At 49.2% G+C, this 27,822-nt stretch overlaps 1 protein-coding gene across 1 annotated transcript in view; it reads left to right on the top strand.

Annotated features, from left to right (window-relative positions):
• The window catches only part of CFAP77 (cilia and flagella associated protein 77), a gene marked incomplete at both ends in the record, with an annotated part of 134,673 nt that overhangs the window by 55,643 nt on the left and 51,208 nt on the right, over window positions 1-27,822 (top strand). Inside the window, 2 exons of the mRNA XM_082842498.1 lie at window positions 21,538-21,637; window positions 22,155-22,383. Coding sequence (XP_082698624.1) covers window positions 21,538-21,637; window positions 22,155-22,383 — 329 coding nt within the window. The remainder of the gene's footprint in view (window positions 1-21,537; window positions 21,638-22,154; window positions 22,384-27,822) is intronic.

Raw genomic sequence — 27,822 nt, 5'->3', positions numbered from 1 at the left:
CAACCAATCTGCTAATCATATTTCTTCAAATTTTATATCCCTGACCCTTGTAAAAGGATTGCATTGAAGACATGTTTTAAGCTGCATTTTAATAAGTCAATAAGAAAGCTCAAAATTATTTAAAGCTTCTTAAAGGGGATTATGTTTGATTTCTAAGGGGAATTCTGGGGTGTAGAATGGTAAAGATGCTTCATCCTTCTCAGATGGTTTTACATTTAGAAAGCACATCATTTTAGACAAAAACTTTTAACTATTTTATTGTTGGAAAGGGGGCGATTCAGTACAAGAAGACTTTTGCCACTGGCTGGCCGCATTAAGTGAGCTTGAGGTCTTCAGCAGGGGAAGGAATTGCATTTTGAGCTTTCGAGAAAATGTTGGGATTCTCCTTTGCAGTTTGTTCCCTGGCCTTTAAAAATCAGAGTTTTCTGGGAATTCCCTGGTGGTCCAGTGGCTGGGACTCCATGCTTGCACTGCGGGGGGCCCAGGTTCAATCCCTGGTCAGGGAACTAAGATCACTAGAAAGTCTCGTGGCATGGCCACAAAAAAAAAAAATCAGACTTTTCTGATATTCTGAAAAGGAAAGTCAGATTCTCCAGGTATCTGGGAGAGCCCAGCCTGGCTGTCATGTGTCGCGGGGAATAGAAAATTCTAGGCCAGGGCGTACAGTTAATTTTTGCTCTAAGGTTGGCCTACAGTGGGAACATCACGGGCCCCCAGGCTGGTTTCAGTCTCCCTGCTGAGGGGATGCTGGCAGGGGTGGACGAGGCCCACGTTGGGGCTGAGCAGATAATCCTCTGAACTTCCTCAGTACTGGCCGGTCACGGGGGAAATTCAGGGGAGTTGGGCAAAAGGAGAAAGGATAGTTTAGGGGCAGGAAAAATGCAGAAGCCATGTGAGATTCGGCTGGCAGCTCTCTCTACATTGACTCATCTTTGCAGATACTTGCGAGGGAAGAGCTCAAACGTCTCACCTTGGCACTGAGTCAGGAGGGTCCTGACAGCTGCCCTGTTGGTTTAGATCTTGTCACTTCCACCCGGAGTGCAGAGCCAGACTCCTGGGGACCCCCACCAGCTGCCCTCCCTTGCGGTCTCTGCTGTACTCACCACCTGTCGGACTTTCCCAAACCGCGGTACTGATCACCCCACCCGCCTTTGACTCACAACCATCCATTACTCCCTAAAGAAGACAGCCTGGCCCCCATACTCATCTTTCCCCTGGGTGGCTGGACCATTTTCTGCTGATCTTGTTTCTTTTTTTTTTTTCAATTAATTTTTATTGGAGTATAGTTGATTTCCAATGTTGTGTTAGTTTCAGGTGTACAGCAAAGTGAATCAGTTATACATATACATATACCCACTCTTTTTTAGATTCTTTTCCCGTATAGGTCGTTACAGAGTATTGAGTAGAGTTCCCTGTGCTATACAGCAGGTCCTTATTCGTTATCTATTTTATATATAACAGTGTGTACATGTCATCCCAATCTCCCAATTTATCCCTCCCCCTCCCCTTCCCCCCTGGTAACCATGTTTGTTTTCTACATCTGTGACTCTATTTCTGTTTTGTAAATAAGTTCATTTGTACCATTTTTTTTTAGGTTCCACATATAAGTGATTACTGAGTGAAGTAAGTCAGACAAAGGCAAATATCATATATCGCTTATATGTGCTCTTGTTTCTGTTCGTGCTTTTGTGCCGTCTTGGCACACGTTGTGAAAAGCTGCCCCGTATCTCTCTGTCCAACGTTCCAAGTCCTTCTCCAATGCTGCCTTTTCCAAGAGGTCTGCCCCGAGCCTGGCGGTCAGAGGAGCCTGCTCCCTCCTGGGAATCCCCATGGCTGTTATACTTCCCTTATGACACTCCTGCCAATCTCCTCTGTGCCCAGGGATTCTGCATGTGTCTTTTCCTCTGCTTGGTCCCAGGGGTCGCCAGGAACGCCACTCACGTGTCACTGCCAGAAAAATCCAACTCACCCCTCACCTGCTACGTCACAGACCAAGTGATCTGAGAAATCTTCCCCAAACGACCTCCCCTGGCGGAGAGAGTGGTGAGCTTCTTTCAGCTTCTGGGCCCCCAGAACTTGGCTTATCTATCTGGTCAAGTGCTGGTGTCTGATCTCCTGTCTCCTCATGAGCTGTAGTCAGGGACTCATACATGAGGTCAGTTCCATGAGATGGGGTCTGGCTCATCTTTTTTTATTTTTTTAATTGAAGTATAGTTGATTTACAATGTTGTGTTAATTTCTGCTGTACAGCAAAGTGATTCATATATATTTTTTTAAAAAAATATTCTTTTCCATTATGGTTTATTATAAGATATTGAATATAGTTCCTTGTGCTCTACAGTAAGACCTTGTTGTTTATCCATTCTATATATAAAAAGCTTACATCTGCTGACCCCAACCTCCCACTCCATCCCTGCCTAAACCCCTCCAAACCCCCTCTCTTGGCAACCACAAGTCTGTTCTCTATGTCTGTGAGTCTGTTTCTGTTTTGTAGATAGGTTCATTTGTGTCATATTTTAGATTCCACATATAACTGATGTCATATGGCATTTGTCTTTCTCTTTCTGACTTACTTCACTTAGTATGATAATCTCTAGGTCCATTCATGTTGCTGCAAATGGCATTATTTCATTCTTTTTTATGGCTGAGTAATATTCCATTGTATATACGTACCACATCTTCTTTATCTATTCATCTGTTGATGGACATTTAGGTTGTTTCTATGTCTTGGCTATTGTGAATAGTGCTGCTATGAACACTGGGGTGCATGTATCTTTTCAAATTATAGTTTTGTCTGGATATATGCCCAGGAGTGGGATTGCTGGATCATATGGTAATTTTATTTTTAGTTTTCTGAGGAACCTCCATACCATTCTTCATAGTGGCTGCACCAACTTACATTCCCACCAACAGTGTAGGAAGGTTCCCTTTTCTCCACACCCTCTCCAGCATTTGTTATTTGTAGACTTTTTAATGATGGCCATTCTGACCGGTGTGAGGTGGTACCTCATTGTCTCAATAGTTTTGATTTGCATTGGGTCTGGCTCATCTTGACACCAAGGTGATTCCCATGACATGCAGTTTGCTCAAGGCTGGGCAATGATAGTGTCCCCACTGTGCTAGTCAGCGTGGATGGCTGGATGGCGTTGCTGTGTCATGTCGTTAACAGGATATGTCCGCAAACGATATGTCCAAGTCCTAACCCCCGGTGCGGGTGAATGTGACCTTATTTGGAAATAGGGTTTTTGCAGGTGTAATCAATTTAAGGATCTCAAGATGATACCCTAGTGGATTTAGGGTGAACCCCAAATCCAATAACTGGTGTCCTTATAAGAAAAAGAAAAGAGAGATTTGAGACACAGACATAGAGGTAAGAGGCCAGGTGAAAATGGATGCAGAGATTAGAGTGATACACCCACAAGCCAAGGAATGCAAGGCTTGCCAACAGCCCCCTAGAGCTGGGAGAGAGGCATGGAACACATCCTCCCTGAGAGCCTCCAGAAGGAACCAACCCTGCTGACATCTTGATTTTAGACTTCTGGCTTCCAGGACTGAGCAAAAGCAAACTTTTGCTGTTTTTAAGTCACCAAGTTTGTAGCTATTTGTTGTGGCAGCCACAGGAAACTAATACAGAGGAGATGTTCAGTGCAAGAGAGAGGACTTCCTGACCTGTCTGTGCTGTGACACTGACTTCCTCAGGCCTCGGGCAGTTGGAGCCATGAACAGGCTCTTCCATTTACCTCGGTGCCTCCTATCAAGCTGATGGTTTTCTCTGTGCTCCAGGATAGTAAAAAGGCTGTAGGAGATCATACAGGCACCAGCCAGGGGGGCCCAGAGTCAGGTACCCCTGGTCTCCCAGTCCTGCCTCTGGCAATTAGCTGGGTGACCCTGGACATGCAGGTAGCCTTGCTGAGCATTAATCTGTAAAACTGGGATAAGAGGAGCCCTGCTTCATAGGTTACGATGAGAATTCATTCATTCATTCACCATTCAACAAAGATTTATTGAATACCTACTATGTGCCAAGAATTATTCTAGGCACTGGAGACAGAGCAGTGAACAACAATAACAAAAAACGATCCCTGCCCCATGAAGCTCACATGTTAGGGAGGAGAGAAAGATGGTGATCAAAATTCAGCAGAAAAACACAGAGGTGGTGATAAGTGCTTTGGAGAAGCACAAAGCAAGCGAGGGGATGAGGAGAGGCTGGGTGCAGTTTAAATAAAAGGTCAGGTCAGGAAGAGTCAAGGGGTCAATGGGTGTCAAACACTGAGCCCTGACTAAGACAGCAGGCACATAGGAATTGCTCAACACATAGTAGCTGTTTGTACTTGTCCTATCAGCTCAGGCTGCTATAACAAATTGTCGCAGACTGGGAGGCTTAAACGACATTTATTTCTTGCAGTTCTGGGGCCCTGCAGGGTTGGGTTCTTGGTTTACAGACAGCCAACTCTCTGGCCTCTTCTTATAAGGGCACTAATCCCATTCGTGAGGGCTCCACCCTCATGACCTCATCACCTTCCAAAGGCCCCACCTCCTAACACCATCACACTGGGGATTAAGTTTCAGCATAATGGATTTGTGGGAGAGAACATAGATATTCAGCCCATAATGATATTCAGGACCAGGACCGGAAGGAGTTCCTGCTCTCCCTTTGCTATTTCTAGCTGCAGGATGCTCTGTGCATCCTTCTGCCCCTCAGTCATTTCAGGACCCTCCTCCTGGCTCCCTCTCTTGGGCATTCTGAAGGCCAAGGCAGGCATGGGGTGGAGTGAGGAGAGGACGGCTGAACTCACCAGGCTGCAGACTCAGACGGGCAGCCTGGGAGCGGGCACGCTGGGTCAGAGCCAGTGGGCGTAAAGGAGGGGTTGCTGTGATGGCTGAGCCAGGGGTGGTGGAGCTGCCACAGCCACCTGCTCCTTCACGCATCCAGTTGTTCCCGCTGGGAATACGAAAAAGCCCCAAAATTTGCAATTTCTTTGAAAACAAAGAGAGCTAAGCGGGGAGGCCCTTAGAGTTAGTGTGAGGAAAGGGGATTTGTTTTCTCCCTTTTCATCTACCCAACCTAACCAGTCTCACAGCTTTGCTGCTTCCACTGGGGCAGCTGGGAAGATGGGTATCAGCCAATGTACAGTAAAGGGTTAACTCAGCAGGTCTGCATTGTCCACACGCTGCACATTCTGAGAAAGGACTGGCCTTGGCTTCTGGGAGGTAAACCTCTGACCTCTAAGCCTTGGGAATGTCCTGCCTGATTAGAGTGTCTAGTTTCCCTGGGGGTCTAGGCCATGCCAGTTGGCCCATACTAACAATGCGATTGATGGCGGGGATGCGGGGGAGCAGGTGTGGGTTGGGCCACATAGTATCAGCTCAGCCTCTGGAGGGGCTGGAGACTAAGGTCAACCACATGAGGGATCAGCCACATCTATGCGACCAACTCCCAGTAAAACCAGGGACACCAGGCTCGGGTGAGCTTCCCGGGTTGGCAATATCCCGTGCATATTGTCACACGTCACTGACATCACAAGTAAACACTCTCCACTGGGAGAGGACAGCTGGTCTCTCCTGGACCCTGCCTCCTGCACCTCTTCCCTTTACTGATTTTAGTCTAGATCCTTCTGCTGTAATAAACCACAGCCGTGAGTATAGTGGCTTTTATGAGTTCTGTGGGTCCTTCTGGTGAACTGTTGAACCTGAAGATGACCTTGTGAACCCATGAATGCCGCCCAAGCATTTGGCCTCTGCTTATCCCTGAAGTCTCTATATGAGACTGAGGGGGCTTGTGCCAGCATCTCCGTGTGGGGGGCAAGATGTGTGTTGCAATCCTCTGTGGGCCAAAGAGAACCCACCTGGTCAGATGATTGAGCCTGTGATCGGCTGAAGAGGTGGGCATTCCAGCCTCAAGCCTTCAGACAGACAGCAGCCAGGGAAACGCAGGCGGATATCTGGTCTACCTCACAGGTTGCGACGCAGGGCCAGTTTTCCCCCAGTTGCTCTGTCAGTGCCGACCACTGGGTGTGTGTTCAACCCTCCAGACTTCAGAAGGTGCACCCTCAGAGAACAGCAGTGGATTCCTCTAATAAGCAAAACCCCACTGGCCTTTATTACTTTGAGCAAAGTAAAATTTGCTCCTGAATAAGCAAGAGCTCCCTGACGGCTCTGTCGACGCGAGGTGTCCTATTTGAAAAGATATGAGAGGCAAGGGACAAGAAATGTGAGGCTCCTCCAAGGCAGGTGGGGCCGGGCAAGGGGTCGAGGTGACAAGGAGAGGACTAATAATCTAATGAAGAAGAGGGCTGGGCCCTTTAAGACCAAAGTGCTGGAGTTCATTTGCATTTAGATCTCCTCAGCTCCCTCTTTCCATCTAAAGACAAATCCTCACAAAAGGCTGCTTAATTAGACCAAATTAGATTTCCGGTCAGCAGCTTGTCATTCATTACAAAATGCTGTTCTTTTCCATTTTGGTAATTATGGGCTAGTCTGTACCAGTTTGTAAGCATTCACTCCAGCCGTTGAGTATGACTAGTATTCCTGATTTTGTGCAGAGAAGAGGAAGATTATTCAGTTGCACCAAATGTGTCTATTTTACCATAAGACTTTTTTTTTTTTTTTTTTTTTTGCGGTACGCGGGCCTCTCACTGCTGTGGCCTCTCCCGTTGCGGAGCACAGGCTCCGGACGCGCAGGCTCAGCGGCCATGGCTCACGGGCCCAGCCGCTCCGCAGCACGTGGGATCTTCCCGGACCGGGGCACGAACCCGTGTCCCCTGCATCGGCAGGCGGACTCTCAACAACTGCGCCACCAGGGAAGCCCCAAATGTGTCTATTTTATAAGTTGAATAGACCATCATCACTGGAGTCTTTTACAATAGTGGATATTCTCACTCTTAATTCTTTAATGATTAATTGGAGGAGCAGCACAGAGCTTGTTAATTTCCAAGACTAAAAGCTAAGTACAAACAGACTTCACATGTAGCAATTATGCCATATATTTAAAATCTTTACCTGAGTTATGCAGCCCTATTCCATCTGAGAAGCCGCCCATGAAATCATGCATAGCACAGCCCCTCATCCCGAGCCCTTAGTATTGCTCAGCTGTCTTTTGCACCGAACGTCTCTGGGGGAGCTCAGACCTTCTCTCCCATGGTTCATTCCCCCCTGCCACCCCCCGGAGCCTTGGTATTTCCCGTTTTCAGTTGTATGTAGACAAGGGTGGGTGGGTGGGTTTACAGGAGGGCCTTGGAGGACAGGGCTTGGTTTGGCCGATCCAAGGTCTTCATCATCCCATTCTCCAAATCCTTTCCATCCGTTGTACACGGTGCAGCTCAGCATCTAGAGGATCTCCTACAAACCCGGGAAGAGGCCTCAAAGTGGCTGGGGGGTTGTGCTGGAGAAGCCATGGATGGAGTTCCATCCCAGGGCAGCACAGTTGGCTTTGCTTTGGTCATTCTGGTTGAGTGCAGGTGGGCAGGTCACCAGGCTCAGATGCTGCCGATGGAGGTGGCACAGGTGGCATCAACTCTGTCTAATAATAACCGCCACCCAATCCTACCACAGATATTTCGTGAGGCCTGTTATGCGCGGGGCACTGAACGGTCTCTCCTCTCACCAGGCCTGTGAACTGGGTGGTGTTTGACGGATGAGCTGACAAATGGGAGAGTTGACACTGACACCCAGACCAGGCCGACCATGACCCTAAAGCTTTCCCACTGTGCTGCTCTGCGTCCTTGAACCAAAGACTAGGATGACCTGGATCCAACTCACGTAGATCCAGACATGCTCCAGAAAAAGAATGGCAGAGCCGGAGGGGCCCAGAGATCAACTAGCTCTGCTCCCTCATTTTACAGACGGGAATACCGAGGCCAGAGAAGAGGAGAGGGAGCCTCCTCCAGGCCGCCCTCCTGGATTGGTCCTCCCCTTTAGCCTCCCATCTCCCAACCCTCCTGGTTGCTGCCCACCTGTCATAGTCACAAGGCAGGAAGCTGTCGGTTCTGCTGCTCCCACTGAGTCCAGAAACTCCTACCCTCCTGTGGGCTCAGAGCAGACCAGGCTGGCCTTTTCCACTTTTTGCCCTCGTAGCTCAACTTCCCGGAGAGTTTAGCCCAAACAAGCAGATTTTCAGCCCATTTTGCATACCCCTTAATATTACACTGGCATCTGGCCATTGATAAGATACAGCCCCGTGGTCATAAGACCCCCAAGCCACTGCTGACCTTTGAGATCTCAGATGCAGAGACTCTCTGGCCTGCTCTAAGCAGCATCACCTGGGTGCCTGAGCCCCTCTCTGGTCCCCCTCTCCCCAGAGTTCCCCTGCCCTCCTCCCCTTCTGGATGGTGGCCCCCTCACCCATAAGCCCCGGACAGTCTCACAAGCCCTCTTCCCTCTTACACTCCTGTCCAAGTGCCACCAACAGAGCTCGTGGTTAATGCCTCCCATGGTCATGTCTTTTTCCTCCCTCCGCATCTAGATTATCATCCATCTCTGAAAGCTCCAAGGTACCAAGCACAGTGTACTTTGCCCCGTACGTGGCTGCCGCCACCTCTGCCATATAAAAGAAGCATTGCTTAAGGCCCGGCCTCACTGTCCTATAAAACGGCAACCCAGAACCCACCAGGAGACAACCCCGAGGCTGCAGAGACAGGGGAGAGGTAGGACCCTGTTCTGCAGCGGCCCAGCTTTGTGCTGGAATCCGCAGCCGTCCTTATCAACCGGCTTCATTTGAGAGCCCCTTCCTCCCCTCCTGCGATCTGCTGTGCTAACAGGTCAGCTGCCACTTTGTGTTAAACTCCTTCTCACTTATTACAATACCAGTTTTTTATTGACATGGAAATAAAACTTACAATCAATGAGATATTATGAAATATACATCAAAACAAAAGTCACTAGAGCTGGCGTTTTCATCTGTTCTCGGGAAGGAACAAGGGTTTATCGGGGTGAAAAAACACTGAACATTTTTCTTCCCTATTACATGATGCGATTTTCAATGAATCTATAAAGAAAATGAAAACATAAATAGAGTAACCAAACAGAATGAACCCTGCAGCTGTCAAAACTTAAAACAGTTCCATTTTCCTTTGATTTCTGTTTTAAGTTTTGAAATGTACATAGATCATTCTCTGATTTTTCTCTTTCTTTTTCTTTCTTTCTTTTTTTTTTTTTTCTTTTTGGTAGGGAGCCTCTTTCTTAAATCTGATTCCTCTATGGCCCACTGGCTTTGAGCCTTGGTAGCTGAACTGACCAAATGACCAAATGAATACGCCATTTATTTCTTATGCCATCAGCCCTACCTCTGTAGAGGGGACCTCTTATTCTATTCCTTCTCCACGGTCTGGAAACGTACCCCTTCCCTTGTCGGAGCCACATCAAAGTGGACTTAACGACATTTCTTCCTTTACTAAACTACTGGCACACGGGAGAAGGAGGGCAAAGGAGGAGCCCTTCCCAGCTGGTGGGCACCTGCTGCGTGCCCGACACCTCACCTCGGTCATCTCTTCTAAATCTTGTCATTACACCCTGGGGTGGGGTTGGTTATCCCCATTTCACGAATGAAGAGGAACTGAGACTCAGAGAGGTGAGGAAGGATCAGAGCCTGGATTCCGTTCCCATCTGTCTACACCGGGTGGAAGCGGAGAGGACCTCTGAGACGGCCTACTTGAGTGATTTCATAGTTTTCTTAAAATCGAAGAACGCTTTCTTCCAAAGAAGTCTGACATGGAGACCCCCATAAATAAAGGGTGTCTCCCAGCGGCCGTCTGGCCGACTCAGGATGCGGACTTTGTGTTCTGGGAGACTCTCCTTTGCATCCACCTGAGGTTCTCTGAGCTCCACTCTGATCTCCTCCATGGTCCCGGGGACAGGAAACACAGGGCCTAGGGAGGAGAGGAGAAACCGGCCATGAGCATCCAGGTCTCTGGACCCGCAGGCCAGGGCTTCTTCTCCCCCTTCCCCCAACAGCAGCCTTCCAGAAGTGAGGCCACACCACACAAAGGAGGGACAGAATGGGAAACGGAGTCCATCCGGTTTCACTGGTCCTCGGGTTTCAAACAAATATTCGTGAAGCTCTAAGACGCCTCTAAAAGACACACCTGCACCAGCTTCTGCCGTACGGACCATCAGAGCAACACGATCGGGGCGGGAAATGGTCCCGCAGCCCCGCAATCCACCTCCACCCGGTCTCATCTCCTTGAAGCTGAGCAACGTCTTCCAACCACATTGTCCCACAGCGAGACAGCAGCCACTTCATTTGCATTTCTTTCCTCTCCCATCCCGAAGAGAGAGAGAGGAGTTTCCTAAATTGCCCGGATGGGAGGCATGGCATACCTCTCCTGTGGACGTATTCATTTTTCTTTTTATTGAGGCAAAATTTACATAAAATTAACTATTAAACTTTTTTTTTTTTTTTTTTTTTTTTGCTGTACGCGGGCCTCTCACTGTTGTGGCCTCTCCCGTGGCGGAGCACAGGCTCCGGACGCGCAGGCCCAGCGGCCATGGCTCACGGGCCCAGCCGCTCCGCGGCACGTGGGATCTTCCCAGACCGGGGCACGAACCCGCGTCCCCTGCATCGGCAGGCGGACTCTCAGCCACTGCGCCACCAGGGAAGCCCTCAGCTGTTAACCATTTTTTCAATGTATGTTTCGGTGGCATTTAGCACCTTTACAATGCTGTGCACTCACCCTCTCTGTTTAATTCCAAGACATGCTCATCACCCCAGAAGGAAATCTCGCAGCCACTAAGCAGTCGCTGCCATTCTCCCCTCCCCCCATTCCTTGGCAGTCACTATCTGCTTTCTGTCTCTGTGGTTTTACCTATTCTGGATGTTTCATGTAAGTGGAATCACACATTATGTGGCCTCTGTCATCTGGCTTCTCTCCCTTAGCGTATGTTTTCAAGGTTCATGCATGTGTGAGGACTTCATTGCTTTTTATGGCTGACTAATATTCTACCGTATATGGATAGACCACATTTTTTCCATTAACCAGCTGCTGGACATCTGGGTGGTTTCCATCTTTTGGCCCTTGTGAAAAATGCTGCTGTAAACATGCATGTACACATATTAGTTTGAACACCAGTTTTCAGTTCCTTTGGGTTTATATCTAGGAGCAGAATTTCTGGGTCACACGGTAATTTGACGTTTAAGTTTTCGAGGAGCCATCAATTTTATAGCTAGTTCTCTGTTCACACAAATGGAGACAGAGTCGCTGATAGTTCCCCCCAGTGGACAGGCTAATGACATCCACCGGCTAGTATGACTGTTTCTCATTGAGAACTTCCCAGGCCCTCTGCTGAGAACTCCCCCTGCATCACGAAATGCTCCAACAACCCTCCGAGCTGGGTACCCCCACTATACCTATTTTATAGGTGAGGAAACTGGGGATCAGAGGTTCAGCAGCTTGTTCAAGGTCACACAGAGTTGAGAAGCCAGAATTCCAACCTGGGCATTTGGCCCCAAACTTGTGTTTGTACACATCAAACTGTAAAGTCCCGGTAAGTTGCCAAATGATTTCTGTTTGGAGCTGGAGTGGGACGAACCATAGGCAGGCAGCAGCCAATCTGCAATTAGCCAATAAAGCTGCTAATTATGCCCGGCTCAGACTGTTAGGAAACTGAGTCTACCTCCTTTAAGCACGCCCCAGCTGTGCGTTCCCAGAGCTGGGGGCCGGGGGCTGGGATTAAACCCCACGCAGTGGGTAACGCACGAAACAGGCGAGTGACACTGAGCAAAGCATTACCCCGGTGATTTCTCTCCATCAGGGCGTTTAGCTTTATCCCTTGTGTGTTCAGAAAATGGCCAGTCTTGCCCATAACAGCTCCATTTACTGGGCATCCTCTCTGGATCCACTCTGGTGCCAAGATCATCTTGTTTACTCATCTCAGCCACAGACCTAAGATGTTGTGCTGTTTCCCCCGATTTACAGATCGGGAACTTGGGGCACAGATAGGTTGAGTGACTGTTTCAAGATCACACAGGTGTAGTTGACAGAGCCCATGTGGATCCTGACGTCCCAATTCGAGAGCCATACTTGTAAGAAGGAGTCCATCCTCATCCCCTCCCAACAGCGGAGGTACCATCTCTTTCAGGGGCTTCTGCTGTTACCCAGGAGGAAGTTTCTGGGAGTTCCTTTCCCAGGACAGTGAGCTACCTCTTGAGAGTGGCTTGGGTCTGTTCATAATCAGGTGAGCCGTAGCCACTTTTCATTGCTTTTTTTTTTTTTTTTTTTTGCGGTACGCGAGCCTCTCAGTGTTGTGGCCTCTCCCGCTGCGGAGTGGCTCACGGGCCCAGCCGCTCCGCGGCATGTGGGATCCTCCCGGACCGGGGCACGAACCCGCGTCCCCTGCATCGGCAGGCGGACTCCCAACCACTGCGCCACCAGGGAAGCCCCCATTGCTTTTTTAAAAGAAAAAAAAATCCAGATCACGGTGTTTGTTCCTTCCAACCTCTCATGTTTGCCTTTTTCGAAAGGCTGTGCGTTTCCCCTCATTCACCTAAACCTGCGGTTGAGTTACTGGCCCCCTGAGGCCGCGGGCTCAGAGCAAGGCATCCGCGCACTTTGCTGCCCGCTGCCTTCTCGGAGTGTAATCAAACATCAAGCTAAGTAGCAAATAAATCTCTCGATCTCATAAGCTGCACAGCGAGATCATGTAAATGCAAATGAAGGAGCGGGTTTCAAGCTGTCAAGGGGGAGGGGAGAGAACGCCGGGGCCCTGTCACCGTGACTGCCTCACGCGGCAAGGGCCATACATCAGCTGCAGTAACGGTTCTGGCAGCACCGAGGGAGCCAGGGCTGCCCCGGGGAGGACGGAAAAGCCAGGCAGGTGGCAAAACACAGGCAGCCCTGGGTCGTGGGGACCAGGCAGGGGCCGGCCGAGTGGTGTGCCGGGCAGGCGCAGTGGGGCCTGGAGAAGTGTCTGCACTGCCTGGGGCTCCCCTTGTCCTGAGCTGGTGAGCCGCTCTAGTAATACCAACAGTGACAGCAGTAACAGAGGCCACTGGATACTGGGCTCCAGTCCTTGGCCTGGGGAGGTTTTACAGGTGAGGAAAGGGGACCAGACGATTCAAGTGACTTGCCCAAGGTCACACAGGAAGTGGCAGAGCGAGGTCTCAGCTCTGAGACATTAACAGGCTAGTTTCTGGTATCCTCCTGCTGGACCTGCGGCCCTCCCCTCCCCTCCCTTTCCTCCCCTGACCCAGCGGCAGCCAGCTCAGCCCCCATGATAAACTTGATGACATAGAAGAAGAACCTTAACTTTGGCCCTTGGCAGGAGTATAGGAAATAGAAACTTTGGCTTTAACTCTGCCTTTTGACTTTTTCAATTAGAAAAGTAAAATCTCATTACCCATCACCCGCGCCCCCCCCCCCCCACACCCTGCCCCTGCCCAAGGCTGCACCTCCAAGGACACATCCTCACACAGTCACTTACGTTGTTATGTTTCCTTCCAGTATTTTTTCAATGAATTTTTTCTACATGGTTGTAACAATAGTGTATGTAAATTTTTGAATCCTGCTGATTTTTTTCTCACTTAACGTTATTTTATATGCCTTTGATCATATATGGATGTGGTCTTCTGGTGTATGGCTTTTCAGTATCATTATGCGATGTTCAACTGCCACTCACACAATGCGCATCGTTCAAAGAATCCGGCTTCTGAGACAACGCCGGAGTCCTTTGATGCATAATGCACCTTATTTCACATGATTGTTTATCTGACGTTCTCATTATGGAAATAAATAAATATCCTCTATGCTAATCGTGATCACAATTTGCATTTATATTGTGCTTTTCATTCGAGGGTCTTAAGTTGTTTTATAATAATGAACTCCCCCTCCATGAGCGAGATGGGACATGTGTGCATGTGTGTGTGTGGGCAGAGCCGTATACAGATATTTATTTAATAACCACCAGGCAATAACTGTGGGATTTCATGGAACTACGCTTTAATAGGTTGTGGGGAAGTGAGCGGAGGCTTCTCAACTGTCGAGCAAACATACATTTAGTTTAGACTCTGGACGAGAGGGTTAAGTGAGCTACACTCTTCTGTGGCTGCCAGGAGGTGGGAGGGCTTCCTTTATGGGGCTTCATCCTCATACATGAACACCTAAGATTGGTCTAGAGCCCAGGCATCACGCTCCCAGACAGATCTAAAACCCATCTTGGAAATGACCACCAGCTCGTTTGTCCAGAGTGAGATCCAGTTTGGACCGTCCAAGAAACCAAGCCAGTTAATTTCACCCATTTTCACCTCTTTGGTGGGAAATGGGGGCAAGTTAAGACTTTTTAAAAGTATATGAGGTGGGAAATCATTAGATGGGAGTTGCAAGGTTGGGTCACTTGTTCTGAAGTTGTCCCAGGAAAATGGGCTCTGGCGCGGCTCTGGGGATAGGGGTCCTCCTTCCTGGGTCTCAGGTGACTTTAGTGGGAAACACCACTGGTACTTGCCTCTGGAAAGCCCCAGCGGTCCTGATGCTGGTGACGGGCTGCTCCAAGAGGACTTCCGGGCCAGGGGCTGCCTGCCCGACCCAGTTCCCACTGCAGGTTTCCAAGGCTTGTTCCTCGATGTTGGGTAGTGGAGGGAGCTGCCGTGCAGAAGGAGCCCAGAGAATCCCAGGACCCCCTGGGACAGGGAACGAGATGGTTTTAATTAGAGCTGAGAGACGGGAAATAAGGCAGCGAGGGATGACATCTTAATGAGGTTTAATGAAGCTGTCTGCTGATGGGGACAGCTGTCACCCAGAGCTGTATGCTAGCCAAGCCACTTTGTGACAGAGGAAACTCAGAAAAAGGCACAATCTGAAAGCAGCTGAGAAGGGCGGGGTGGCCAGGCTCAGAGCTGGGGTTTTTCTCCTGCACTGGCCTCTTGATTCTAACACCTCAACAACAAGGGACTCCAGCTAGTAGGCCAGATTTGAATAGCTTCCAATATCTCACAATTCCCCTTTGTGCAAAGCTCAGGTATGCCTCTGAAAAGACCTTGAGGATGTGCACGAGGTGTCTTAGAATTCAGCCATAAGAAACAGGGAGGGCTTGCATTTGGGGGCTGAAAGGGATCCACCATCCCATCCCTTTCTGAGACTCAATTTCCCCCTCTGTCTCATGGTGACCACGTGGCCTCTGTTATAGAGATGTTGTGAGGGGCCACTGTAGGTGAGCACAGAGCTATGAGGTCAGAGGGCTGGGTTTAACGCCAGCTCTTCCATTTACTACCTGGGTGCCTTTGGGCAAGTGTGAACCTCTTTAAGTTTCAGTTTTCCCAACCGTCAAATGGGAAAACAACCTTCCAGTGAGGTTGGCAGAGTTCGGGGTGAAGCAAGAAAAGCTCTCAGGACATAGTAAGTGCTCAATAAAAGTGTTTGCTAAATGAGGTCACGGGGCATAGCAGCCTTGCACGTAGGAGGTGCCCAATTAATGTTCACTCTTTTCCTCGTTTCTTTCTTTACTTCTGTAGTAAAGAGAACAAGGTGGTTCCCAGGGATCCCTGGGCAGGGAGGGTGCTCTCAGCCTTCACATGACCCCACAACTGTGCCATCTGCCCCAGGAACTTTGGACATTCCAGCTGAGAGCCATCTCTCATCCTATTGTGGGCTGGAGGTGCAGGCTACCTGTGGGACTCAGGTGGCCAATCAAAGCTGAGATTTGTGGCCACATCTCATCAGTTTCACAGCCAGTTTGCTTGCATCTAGAAGTTCAGGGTCAGAAGCTCTTCTGAGCACCTGTTTATCAGTCCTTAGCTGGTCCCTGAGTTGCCCAGAGACGTGTAGTTTCCTCTGTCAGGCAGCTATTCTCTGTAGGCTTCTGGAAAGCCCCTCTGGACAAGCTGGGGAGGGAAGCCCAGGGTCGGTGCCGGGCCCTCCCACCTCTGGCTGGATCCTCTCTGCTGCTTCCAGGGAGCCCCTGGGAGAACCCTCAGCACTCCTGTTCTCACTGGCTGTCCCCCTGGGATCTTCTTCAGGTTGGCTCTCTCCCCAAAATGCCAATCCAAGATCTGGATCTTCTCTCCTTTCCAGCCCTGACCCAGGCATGACTCAGCTGTCCCGTGTCCAGGTCACTGAAATGACAGCTCTTCCCATAACGCAGTCTGTACATCAAACGGCCTCCTGTCGCTGGGGCTCTCCTGGGCAGAAGGCTACTTACGTCCTCTGTGGGTGTGGAGGGCACTGTGCGAACAAGTCAGATGCACCTGTTCTGCGTGAGCAAAATCCAGTCTGCAGAGCTAAAGTCCGCGCACAGGACAAAACAATGGAGAGTCCCGGGCAGTTGCGGCTCAGCGCCAAGAGGCAGCGAAAACTGCGTGGAGTCAGATGTGGGTTCAAGTCCACCCTTGGCCACTCATTAGCTGGGAGCCTTTGGGCAAACAAGCCCCTACAGCTGTCTGGACCTCCCTTTCCCACCCGAAAACCCGTGTAGTTTCCAGGGCTGCTTTACGCGTTAGTGGTACCCTGGGGGGCAGTGAAGCGCCCCTGTGGAGCCTGGCCCACGGTCGCCATGATTACGGTGTTGCTGTGGTCGGTGGTGGTGGCACCAGGGCGGGGTCAGTCGGCTTATCTCGTTGGGCAGCTGAGCTGGTAATGGGTGAATACACTGCTCCTCTAGGGCGTTCACATGTTAACGCAGGGACTCTGAGACACACGGCCCGAACCTAAAGGATCAAACTACCAAGGGTGGAATTTCAAGCATGACGGTAATGTCAGGACCCCACCGCTCTTGTGACACGTGGCCGCCTTGCAGACGGATGCGCTCTGAGGGAGGGCGGGGGGGGGGGGCAGGACCGCGGGGTGTGAGGGGCACCCACATCAGGTCGGGAAACAGGACCAGTGACCCTGAAGACTCCTTGTGCTGCTTGCAGCCACCGTCCCCACCCCCATGGTACCCACCCTCCCGACTTCCGAAACCAGACATTAGTCATGCTGTGTTTGAACGTCACTGGCATGGAGCAGTGCCTGCCTTGTGTGTCCAGCTCCTTCTGTCCCACGTTTGTGTGAGAACCACCCAGGTGGTTGTGTAGAGCTGTCCTCTCGTTCCCGGTGCCATTGAGCAGTTCCTAACCTATTGGCATTTGGGGCCAGATGACTTTGTTGTTGGCAGTGGGGCCTGTCTTGTGCATTGTGGGATGTTTCGCAGCATCCCTGGCCTCCACCCACTGGAGGGAGGGTAGTACTGCCTCCTAGCTGTGACAACCAAAAACGTCTCCAGACACGGGCAAATGTCCTCGGTGGGGGCGGGGCAGGGGCACAATTGCCCCCAGTTGAGAACCACCCCTATAGAGTGTTCTATTGAATGAATATGTCACCATTTTTTTTTTAATCCACGTGGGATGGCCATTTGGGTAGTTTCCGGTGCTTGGCTATCACAAACTGAGCTGCTACGAGCATTCTCAGACATCTCTTTGGGTGGACTTGGGCACTCATTTCTGCTGGGTGTCCAGGAGGGAATTGTTGGGTTATCAGTAAGCATATGTTTAGCTTTCATAGATACTGCCAAACAGTTTTCCGCAGTGGTTGTACCAATTTACATTCCCACCAAGAGCATGAGTGTTCCGGTTCATGTCTACCAATATCATCGAGTTTTTTATTTTGTACTTCTCAGAGGTTGAGCACCTTGACGTATGGGTCCTGGCCACTTGGACATCCCCTTAATAAAGCGCCTATTCAAGTCTTTTGCTCGTCTTTCTATAGGATCGTCTGCCTTTTTCTTATTGATTTGTAGCAGCTCTTTATATATGATGAATAACAGCCCTTTGTCAGATATATGTATTGCAAATACCTTCTCTCATTCTATAGACTCACACATTTTTAGAGCGAGAGGCAGTCTGTGCTCCCCTATCAAACCCTCTGGTGGCCTTGGTTGTCATTACTTGTTCAGTTTGTCCTTTTAGCAAGATAAGGAATTTCATAAGGGCAGGGGGCAGTATGTGTCTGCTTTGTTCACCTTAGAACTCCTGGCACAGAGCTTGGTGCAGAGGAGATACAAAATAAATATTTGTGCAGCGAACGAATGAGCGACTTTCCCATTGGGATGACCTTTGCAGCCCAAGGCTTCAGTATTTCTGGCCGTCGTTGCTTCCTAGGCAACCCTCACTAAAAAGCGTGGAGATTGAAGCACCCGCCTGCTTCTGTGCCTCCTTCACCGCCAGGCCCCGCCCAGTGGCAGCCGCTGAGTCTGTCGTTCCTCTGCGAGCTGGACTTCTGCCCACCTGCACCTGCCAGAGGGAGGCGGGGCCTCTCCCGGAGAAGTCACATTTTAATTAACTTCCCTTGCCGTCACCTCACCGGAGAGGCCAGATCATTTTCATAAACAAATGAGGAGCCAGGGCTTTGTCTGCAGCTCAGAGTGAATCACACGGAAGGAAATGCAAAGAAACCACCCAGCCAGGGCCCCCACCTGAACCTCAGAACTCTCAGCTCTCGAGGGAGGTGAAGGCCTGGGATTTGGGATGAGAAGGAAGAGGGAGAAAAAGGATGAGGCAGTGTGTAGGAAAGAGCTGCCAGAGTCTCCAAGGAGGCAGTTCATTCATTCATTCACTCATTCAGCCCCTCTTCACTAGCATCTGTTCTCTGCTGATCTCTTTGAAAAAGAGGGGTGAGAATAAAAACTATGTGGCATGTGGGGAATCTCTGTACCTTCTGCTCAATTTTGCAGTGAACTTTACATTGCTCTAAAAATAAAGTCTATTTTATTTATATATTTATTTATATTTTTGGCTGTGTTGGGTCTTCGTTTCTGTGCGAGGGCTTTCTCTAGTTGTGGCGAGCGGGGGCCCCTCCTCATTGCGGTGCGCGGGCCTCTCACTGTCGTGGCCTCTCTTGTTGCGGAGCACAGGCTCCAGACACGCAGGTTCAGTAGTTGTGGCTCATGGGCCCAGTTGCTCCGTGACATGCGGGATCCTCCCAGACCAGGGCTCGAACCCGCGTCCCCTGCGTCGGCAGGCAGACTCTCAACCACTGTGCCACCAGGGAAGCCCTGAAGTCTATTTTAAAAATAATTAACCTTAAAAGGAAGGAAGGGAAAAAGGAAGGAAGGAAGGGAGAAAGAAAGAAAGAGAGGAAGGAAGGAAGGAAAGGAAGGATGGAAGGAAGGAAGAAGGAAAGACTTAGCAGACAGTCTACCGAGGGATACAGACATTAAACTGATCATCACACAATTAATGACTTAATTACACTACTTTGTAATCTTTAATGGCTTTACTGAGATATAATTCACATACTATACAATTCACCCATTTAAAGTATAGGATCCAATGGCTTTCAGCATATACACAGGATTGTGGAACCAGCACCACAAGCAAGTTTAGAACATTTTCATTACCCCCAAAGAAGTCTTATACCCCTTAAGCATCACGCCTCAATCATTCCATTCCCCTCTCCATCTCAGCCATGGGCAACCACTAATCCACTTTCTGTTTCTATGGATTTGCCATTCGGGACATTTCTTGTAAATGAAATCATACAATATGTGGTCCTTTGTGACTGGCTTCTTCACTGAGCACCATTTTGTAATGGCCAGTCCATGCTGAAGCAGGTTCTACTGCGTAATTTTGAAAGTGCCCTAAAGGTGGAGCTCAGGGCCCTACGGTGCCATAGACAAGGAAGTTTGCCTCTACTGAGGGCAACCCGGGAGGGCTTCCCAAAGGAAGTGGTTTTTAATCTCAGGCATTTATAGAACACCTGTTATGTGCCACCAGGAAAAAGAAGTCAATAGAAGCCATTAGAAGGCTGTGTAGGATATTATATTCCAGGCAGGCTGGCCCGGCATGTGCATTCCTGGAAACTGAGAAGATCATTTCAGTTCTAAGCCCCAAATGAATAGAATGGATAGTAAGTGTTACCAGACCCAGATGAGGGAGAGGCCACAGTGAGCCCCAGGGGTCCAGAGAGCTTGAAGAATAAGAACCAGAAAGGGGAGGGGCAGGCCAGGAGCAAAAGAGGCCGGGACTCCGGCAGACCCTTCAGGGGTGGGGAGTGCTCTATTGTGCCTGAATCTCAGGACCACGTGGAGTACCCAGAAAGGCAAAGCTGCAGAGGTGGATGGGGTTGGAGGGTGCGGGGCCCAGACTGCCAGCCCAAGGGAGGGGTTTCCCCCAAGACAGTGATGAGCCATTATGGGTAGTCCCGCATCATCCAACTTTAAACGCCCAGGTCTCCGGGAGCCAGAGAAAAGGGGAGAGAGATTGATGGGAAAAGGAGAAAGGGTGAGCCCGGAGCCACCAGACTCTCTGGACAGGCTTTGGTGAGGCCAGAGCCAGGAATGTCCTGGGAGATGTAACACCCTGAAACTGGGAGCCCACTGCCTGGGGCCCATGGGGGTGGGAGGAGCAGCTGCACCCACCCAGCTCAGTAAGGTCCATGGTCCCAGGGGCCTGATGGTACCGGGAGCGTCACACACCTGGCTGGTATCTCTTTAGCAGGCGGATTTGAATGTGGGCTGGAGACACAGCCTGGGTTCAAATCTCAGCTCTGCCACTTCTCGTCCCATGTGGCCTCGTGCAACCTGTCTTGACCTCTCTGTGCCTCAGCTTCCCCATCTGAGACATGGGGGCAGTGATGGGCTGCCTCACAGGGCAGCTGTGAGGACTAAGGAGGAGAGGCATATGAAGAACCCAGTGTTGTGTTTGGAGCACAGACCTCAGCGGGTGTCCGTTGATGAAGAGGAACGATCTAAGCACCGTACAGGACAGGACCTCTGAGCTCAGGGAGCTGCTCGTCTAAAGAGAGGCAGTGCAGCATCATGCTTAAGAGCTTCACCCCGAAGCCAAACACAACTGCATTTGACATCCAGCCCCAGTCTTTAGGAGCCGTGGATCGTGACCCCGCTGCTCTGGGTCTCAGCTTCCCCACCTGTACAATGGGGGAAATGATGTGGTTGATCATAGAGCAGTTTCATCCCTACAAACCCCTTCTGGAGGGTTAAGGAGTTGACCAGGGACCCAAAGAGTGAGAATGGCAGTCCAGCCGCCAGGAGGGTGACAGTGGGCCTTGCCACCGTATCCCCACACCCTCAGGTGACATCCAAGGAGGCAGCTCCAGTGACGATGATTTGAGCCATCCCCAGTAGGAATGAAGGGTTAGGGAGGAAAGATGCCCCCTCCCTCAAGGGTGGCCCCAGGTGAGTCTCCGTGAACCAGGTCTTTCCGTCCATCTGCAAGATACATCATTTCCAGCTCTAGGTTGCCAGATCTGGGCTGGACCCCAAATACGGCTGCTTATTGCGGGGACCGTGCCGCCCCTCTCTCCTGCTGCACAAATGCACGTCCTCCCTCAAGGCCTCGGTCCCGACCGCCCCCCGCCATGAGGGTCCTCCTGACTCTGCTCTCCTCACCCGCCCCTGAGCAGTAGCACAGCAGGCAGGCTTCCCCAAGGTGTGTCTCAACGCCCAACAACAGTTAGCGCTCATCTCAGGGAGGGCTCGCATTCCACACCCTAGTAGCCCCGAGGTCGCCCCCAGGGCCTGGGGTAAAGCAGCACCCGATGACTCCCTGTCACTGAATTTAGTGTAATACTGTTGGTCTGAGGTTCCGCTGCTCACCTTGGCTCTCTGTCCTTCCCCCAACAGGCTGAACTTGGGAAGCCCCGGGAAAGAAGCTGCAGTCTGCCTGGAATTAATTTTAATTACGGACTCTACATCCGGCGGCAGGATGGAGGGGTCCCTGAAGGTGATCAAGCTTCCTCTGGAGCCCAAAGGGACTTGAACTCTCTACCTAGGCTACTTCCTCCAGGAAAAGAGTCGAGGGGCCTGCCCTGCGGCACGATTCTGGTGGAAACCACAGTTTGCTTAGCCGAGAAGGACAGGACCGCGAAGGGTCCAGGTCTAAGGTGTCAGGGAAATAGCAAGGGCCCCAGACAGCGTGGAACCTTGTCCCCAGGCAAGACTGTCTGTGCTCTGCACCTTTTGAGCTGCAAGCATAGACAGGCTCGTGAGCAGCCCTCTGATCTCCCAAACGAGGTCAAGGCCAGGCAAACCCAGGTCCATGAAGGATGCTCAGGTATCGTCTAGAATCTCTGGGAATCCTGACCCCACCCTTTCAGGGGGCCAAGCAGGGCTGTCACCCAACAGGCTGCAGGTTAATGAGAAGGTATTCGTGCCCCAATTTCTTCTCTGTCAGAGGCCACGGATTGCTTTACTTCCCAGACTCATCTCCATGCCATGGCTCTGTCTCTCCCTGCCCTCAGCCATTGGACACTGGAATGTATTTAAACAGCAGCCTACCTGCCCCCATGAGCTGAACCGGAATTATATCGCCATGAACCGTGGGGCAGTAAAAGCTGGCCTGGTAACTGCCCGGGAGAATTTCCATTACCGTCAGCTCAATGACATCCGCATCAGTGACCAGGATGACCGGCGCCTCAAGAAGGAACCGCCCTCTCTCCCTCCGAATATGACGTTCGGGATCCGGGCACGGTAAGATGGTTGGCACCCGTGCCAGACGGCTGGCACCCGTGATGGTGAGGGGGCTGCTCAGTGGTGACTGAATTAGGGAACAATGTGGGAGCATGACTCTGGACTCCAGGGAGGGGCGAATGATCCAGGCCTGGCCAATCAGCATATCTCACAAACCACGGCCAAAGTGATTGGTTCAGAGGCAGACATGTGACTCATGTCCCAGCTCTGGAATGCATGACATTCTATAAAAGTAGAATATGGTTGCATGTAATCAAGTCTCAACTCAAACGACTTTGATTTTTTTTAAGGGGAATTTATTGGCTCACATGATTGAAAAGGTAGCGCTTCAGGCATAGCTGGATCTAGGCAATCAGGCAATGTCACCAGCGTTGGGTATGTCTCTCCATGACCTGGCTGTGCTTCCCAGTTTGGGCTCCGTTCTCCGACAGTCTTCTCCCTCGTGTGGCAAAATGGCCAGAATCGGTTCCATTCTTACATCCTACACTTTTAGCGACCCCAGTGGGGGTGGTGTAGGAACTACAAAAGCCTTGAGATTAAGATTCTTTGGTCCAACTTCAGTAGCGTGCTTATCCCTGAACCAACCAAAGGAGTGAGTAGAAATTGTGACCTACACTGATTGGCCAGGCCTGGGTCACACTTTTGCCTCTGCACCAATTACTGAGGCTGGGGGATTCTGGTGCTCTGATTGGCCAGGCCTGATCCCTTGCCCCTCCTTGGAGGGGGCGTGGTTGGAATCAGTCCCCACGATGTACAGGGGCTGATGGTGGAAAAGATGCAGAAATAGAGGTTCTGATCCAGAAGGAGAAGAACAGAACACGATAGCAGGCAAAACCAGCAAATGTCCAGTACAACAGGGCTTCCCAACCCATATTACGTCACAACACAAGCATTACAAAAATCACTGATATTTGTACATTACATTGTACAGATAAATAGCAGCGCTGTCAGCCAGCAGTGAACGGCCTGGGGCCTCCAGCTGCCCCAAGTCCCATCTGTGACACCTGAGACTAAGCCTGTATCTTGGTGTCCATCTGTGTGGCACTGCCCTGCTCTGCCCACATGCAAGGCCATTGACAGTCTATCTCCAGTCCTTTCCCATCACAACCCACTGTTCCGGGACCGGTGCCTTCCTTTGGCTGTGCTACTCAACTTTTTGGGGGGAGGTGAGGCTTCCTTTATTTCTTATTTTATTTTTTCTAATCATCTTTTACTGTGGTTAAATATACATAAGATTTACCATTTTTAGGTGTACAGTTCAAGGGCATTAAGTACATCCAGATTGCGCACGACCATCACCACCGTCCATCGCTAGAACTTTTCTTCATCCTAAACTGAAACCGTGTACCCATTAAACAGTAACCCTCTATTTCGCACCCCCTCAGCTCTTGGTAACCACCCTCTACTTTCTTTCTGTATTAATTCGACTACTCTAGGGACCTCATATAAGTGGAATTATACAGTATTTGTCCTTTTATATCTGGCTTATTTCACTTAGCATAAGGTGCTCAAGGTACATCCATGTTGTCCTGACAGTATGGATCAGAATTCCCTTCCTTTTTAAGGCTGAATAACAGTCCATGGTGTGTATATATCACAATTTGTTTATCCACTCATCCCTTGATGCACACTTGGATTATTTCCACTTTTTGGCTATTGTGAATAACGCTGCTATGAACATGGACGTACGCTATCTGCCTGAGTCCCTGCTTTCAATCCTTTTGGGTATATGCCCACAAGGGTAATGGCTGGATTGCGTGGGAATTCTGTTTATTTCTTTGAGGAACTGCCACGGTGTTTCCCGCAGTGTCTGCCACCATACCTTTGCATGCTTTCCCCTCTGCCTTTCTCAGCATCCTACCTGGTAGAATCTACTAGCTCATCAAAGCTCAGCTCAGCTCCCTCTCTTTGGTAAGCTTTCCCACCTCCCTGGCCTCAAACTCTACGCACATCTCTCTCAGCAGAAAGGCTGTTTGTTCATTGCTGTTCATCAGCCCTCAAAACCTGAAAGGTGGCACTAGAGACATTGGGAAGTCACTTCTGGGCCAGATTAACTAATCATCTGTATACTGTCCTTCTCCCACCTTTGAAATAATGCCTAAGTCGATCCCTCGAGGCAAGGCAAGGTTCTCCAGGACTGCCTGGAGTGCAGAGGGACAGAGCCCCAGCTGTGTGACCACTAGACTGGTCCATACTGGTCACCAGTGTCTTGAAGGCAGCATGGTGTCCAGGAGGAGTCGCCCGGGCTTTTCGTCCCACCTTTGTTCCCAACTCTCTTTCCCTCCAGGGCTTCTGTTTCCTCATCTGTAAATAGGATATTACAGCGGTCACTGGCATTCTGGGATTCTCAGGGTATGTCCTGTCTCTACGTCAATTTCATTTCATTGTCACTAAAACCCCGTGCAGCCCCATGTTCACAGCAGCACTGTCTACAATAACCAAGACATGGAATCAACCTAATTGTCCATAGACAGACGAATGGATAAAGAAAATGTGGTACATATATACAATGGAATATTACTCAGCCATAAAAAGGAACGCAATTTGGTCATTTGTAGAGATGTGGATGGATCTAGAGACTGTCATACAGAGTGAAGTGAGTCAGAGAAAAACAAATATCGTATATTAATGCATATATGTGGAATCTAGAAATATGGTACAGATGAACTGGTTTGCAAGGTAGAAATAGAGACACAGATTTAGAGAACAAATGTATGGACACCAAGGGGGGAAAGCGGTGCTTGGCAGGGTGGGATGAATTAGGAGATTGGGATTGACATGTATACACTAATATGTATAAAATAGATAACTAATAAGAACGTGCTGTATCAATAAATAAAATAAAATTCACAAAAGAGAAAGAAATTCAGAAAATAAAAAGATGTATATGTATACAAAGGAATACAGTATTACTGTACATATACATATACAGGAATACATATACAGGAATACAGTACTACTGTACATATACATATACAGGAATACATATACAGGAGTACAGTACTACTGTACATATACATATACAGGAATACATATACAGGAGTACAGTACTACTGTACATATACATATACAGGAATACATATACAGGAGTACAGTACTACTGTACATATACATATACAGGAATACATATACAGGAGTACAGTACTACTGTACATATACATATACAGGAATACATATACAGGAATACAGTACTACTGTACATATACATATACAGGAATACATATACAGGAATACAGTACTACTCGGCCATCAAAAAGAACGAAATAATGCGAATGCAGCGACATGCATGAACCTAGAGAGGATAATACTGAGTGAAGCAAGTCAGACAGAGAAAGACAAATATCACATGACATCGCTTATATGTGGAATCTAAAATGGGATACAAATGAACTTATTTACAAGACAGAAACAGACTCACAGACATAGAAAACAAACTTATGGTTACCAAAGGGGAAAGGGGGTAGAGGAGGGATAAATTAGGAGTTTGGGATTAGCAGATACAAGCTACTATATATAAAATAGATAAACAACAAGGTCCTACTGTATACAGAGAACTATATTCAATATCCTGTAATAAACCATAATGGAAAAGAATATGAAAAAGAATATACATATGTACAACTGAATCACTTTGCCATGAACCAGAAACTAACACAACATTGTAAATCAACTATACTTCAATAAAAAAATTAAAAAGGGGCTTCCCTGGTGGCGCAGTGGTTGACAGTCCGCCTGCCGATGCAGGGGACATGGGTTCGTGCCCCGGTCCGGGAAGATACCGCATGCCGCGGAGCGGCTGGGTCAGTGAGCCATGGCCACTGAGCCTGCACGTCCGGAGCCTGTGCTCTGCAACGGGAGAGGCCACAACAGTGAGAGGCCCGCGTACCAGAAAAAAAAAAAAAAAAAAATTAAAAAGATTTTTTTTAATTAAAAAAAAAAATCCTGTGCGGGAAGTAGGCAGGGTTACTTATCCAGCTGAGTCATGGAGAGATTAATTGACGTCCACAAGTTCACACAAATTTTTTACAGCACAGCTTGGCCTGGATTCTTAATCTAGTGTACTTAGATTTAAAAATATGAGATATTAGAACACATAGCACATTAGGAATCACTTGGTTTGAAGCCCCTCTTTAAAACAGGAAAATAGAAGCTCAGAGAGGCAAAGAGATTTTCACAAGGTCACACAGCAAGTTGTGACCAGACAAAAGCCAGATCTCAAGCTAGGCTGATGGACTCCCTGTCCCATGCTCTTTCTTCCATATCTCGCCTCCTTGGGGCTTGAGGTACATCGTGATCCCCCAGAGTTTCTGGTCCTGGGGCTGCATTATTCTACATACAATGGAAAAGCTTAAGTCAGCTGGGCTCAGAAAGGACATCCATTATCATCTAGCTTTCAATATAAAATCTTAAATTGCGGGCTTCCCTTGTGGTGCAGTGGTTAAGAATCCGCCTGCCAATGCAGGGAACACGGGTTCGATCCCTGGTCTGGGAAGATCCCACATGCCATGGAGCAACTAAGCCCGTGAGCCACAATTACTGAAGCCTGCGTGCCTAGAGCCTGTGCTCTGCAACAAGAGAAGCCACCGCAATGAGAAGCCCGCGCACCACAATGAAGAGTGGACCCCGCTCTCCACAACTAGAGAAAAGCCCCTGCACAGCAACGAACACCCAACACAGCCAAAAATAAATAAATACTTTTAAAATATATAATAAAAAAAAATCAAATTCCAGGGGCTTCCCTGGTGGCGCAGTGGTTGAGAGTCCACCTGCCGATGCAGGGGACACGGGTTCGTGCCCCAGTCTGGGAAGATCCCACGTGCCACAGAGCGGCTGGGCCCGTGAGCCATGGCCGCTGAGCCTGCGCGTCCAGAGCCTGTGCTCCACAACGGGAGAGGCCACAACAGCGAGAGGCCCGCGTACCGCAAAAAAAATAAAATAAAATAAATAAAATAAAATTCTCGAGGTGTGAATGAGCATGTGTCAATATACAGATCATGGAGTTTAAAAAAAAAAAAACTCTAAAAAAAAAAATCTTAAATTGCTATAAAACCGGGTGGCTGCAATTTTCAGGGAAAGGACGTGATGAAGTACCAGCTATATCTTCTGTGATGGTAAATGGGCTTTGCATATGCAAATTGAATGGATTTTAAAATGGTATTTAATGACAATTTTCGTAGCAGACGTTAACATTAATTGCACAAAAATGAAAATGCTGCATTAGGTTGCTGTTAGCAGCAAATATCGTGGCCATAAAGCTTTATCTTTATCAACAGCAGCCCTTTCTGATGTGACAGGGCAGCTCAGCAAATTGCAAGCAAAAGGGCTTTTATGGAACAAAAATATCCCCCAAAGCAGGCCCAAATCAGCATCAATTTCGCTTTATTTCTTCATAAATGGAGGTTAAATGGCTGCTGGAAAAGCTTTTACTGAAATGCCCAA

Source organism: Leucopleurus acutus (assembly GCF_964270905.1).
Source record: "Leucopleurus acutus genome assembly, chromosome: 7".
NCBI classification, from domain to species: domain Eukaryota; kingdom Metazoa; phylum Chordata; class Mammalia; order Artiodactyla; family Delphinidae; genus Leucopleurus; species Leucopleurus acutus.
This window is presented reverse-complemented; position numbering and strand designations above follow the sequence as displayed.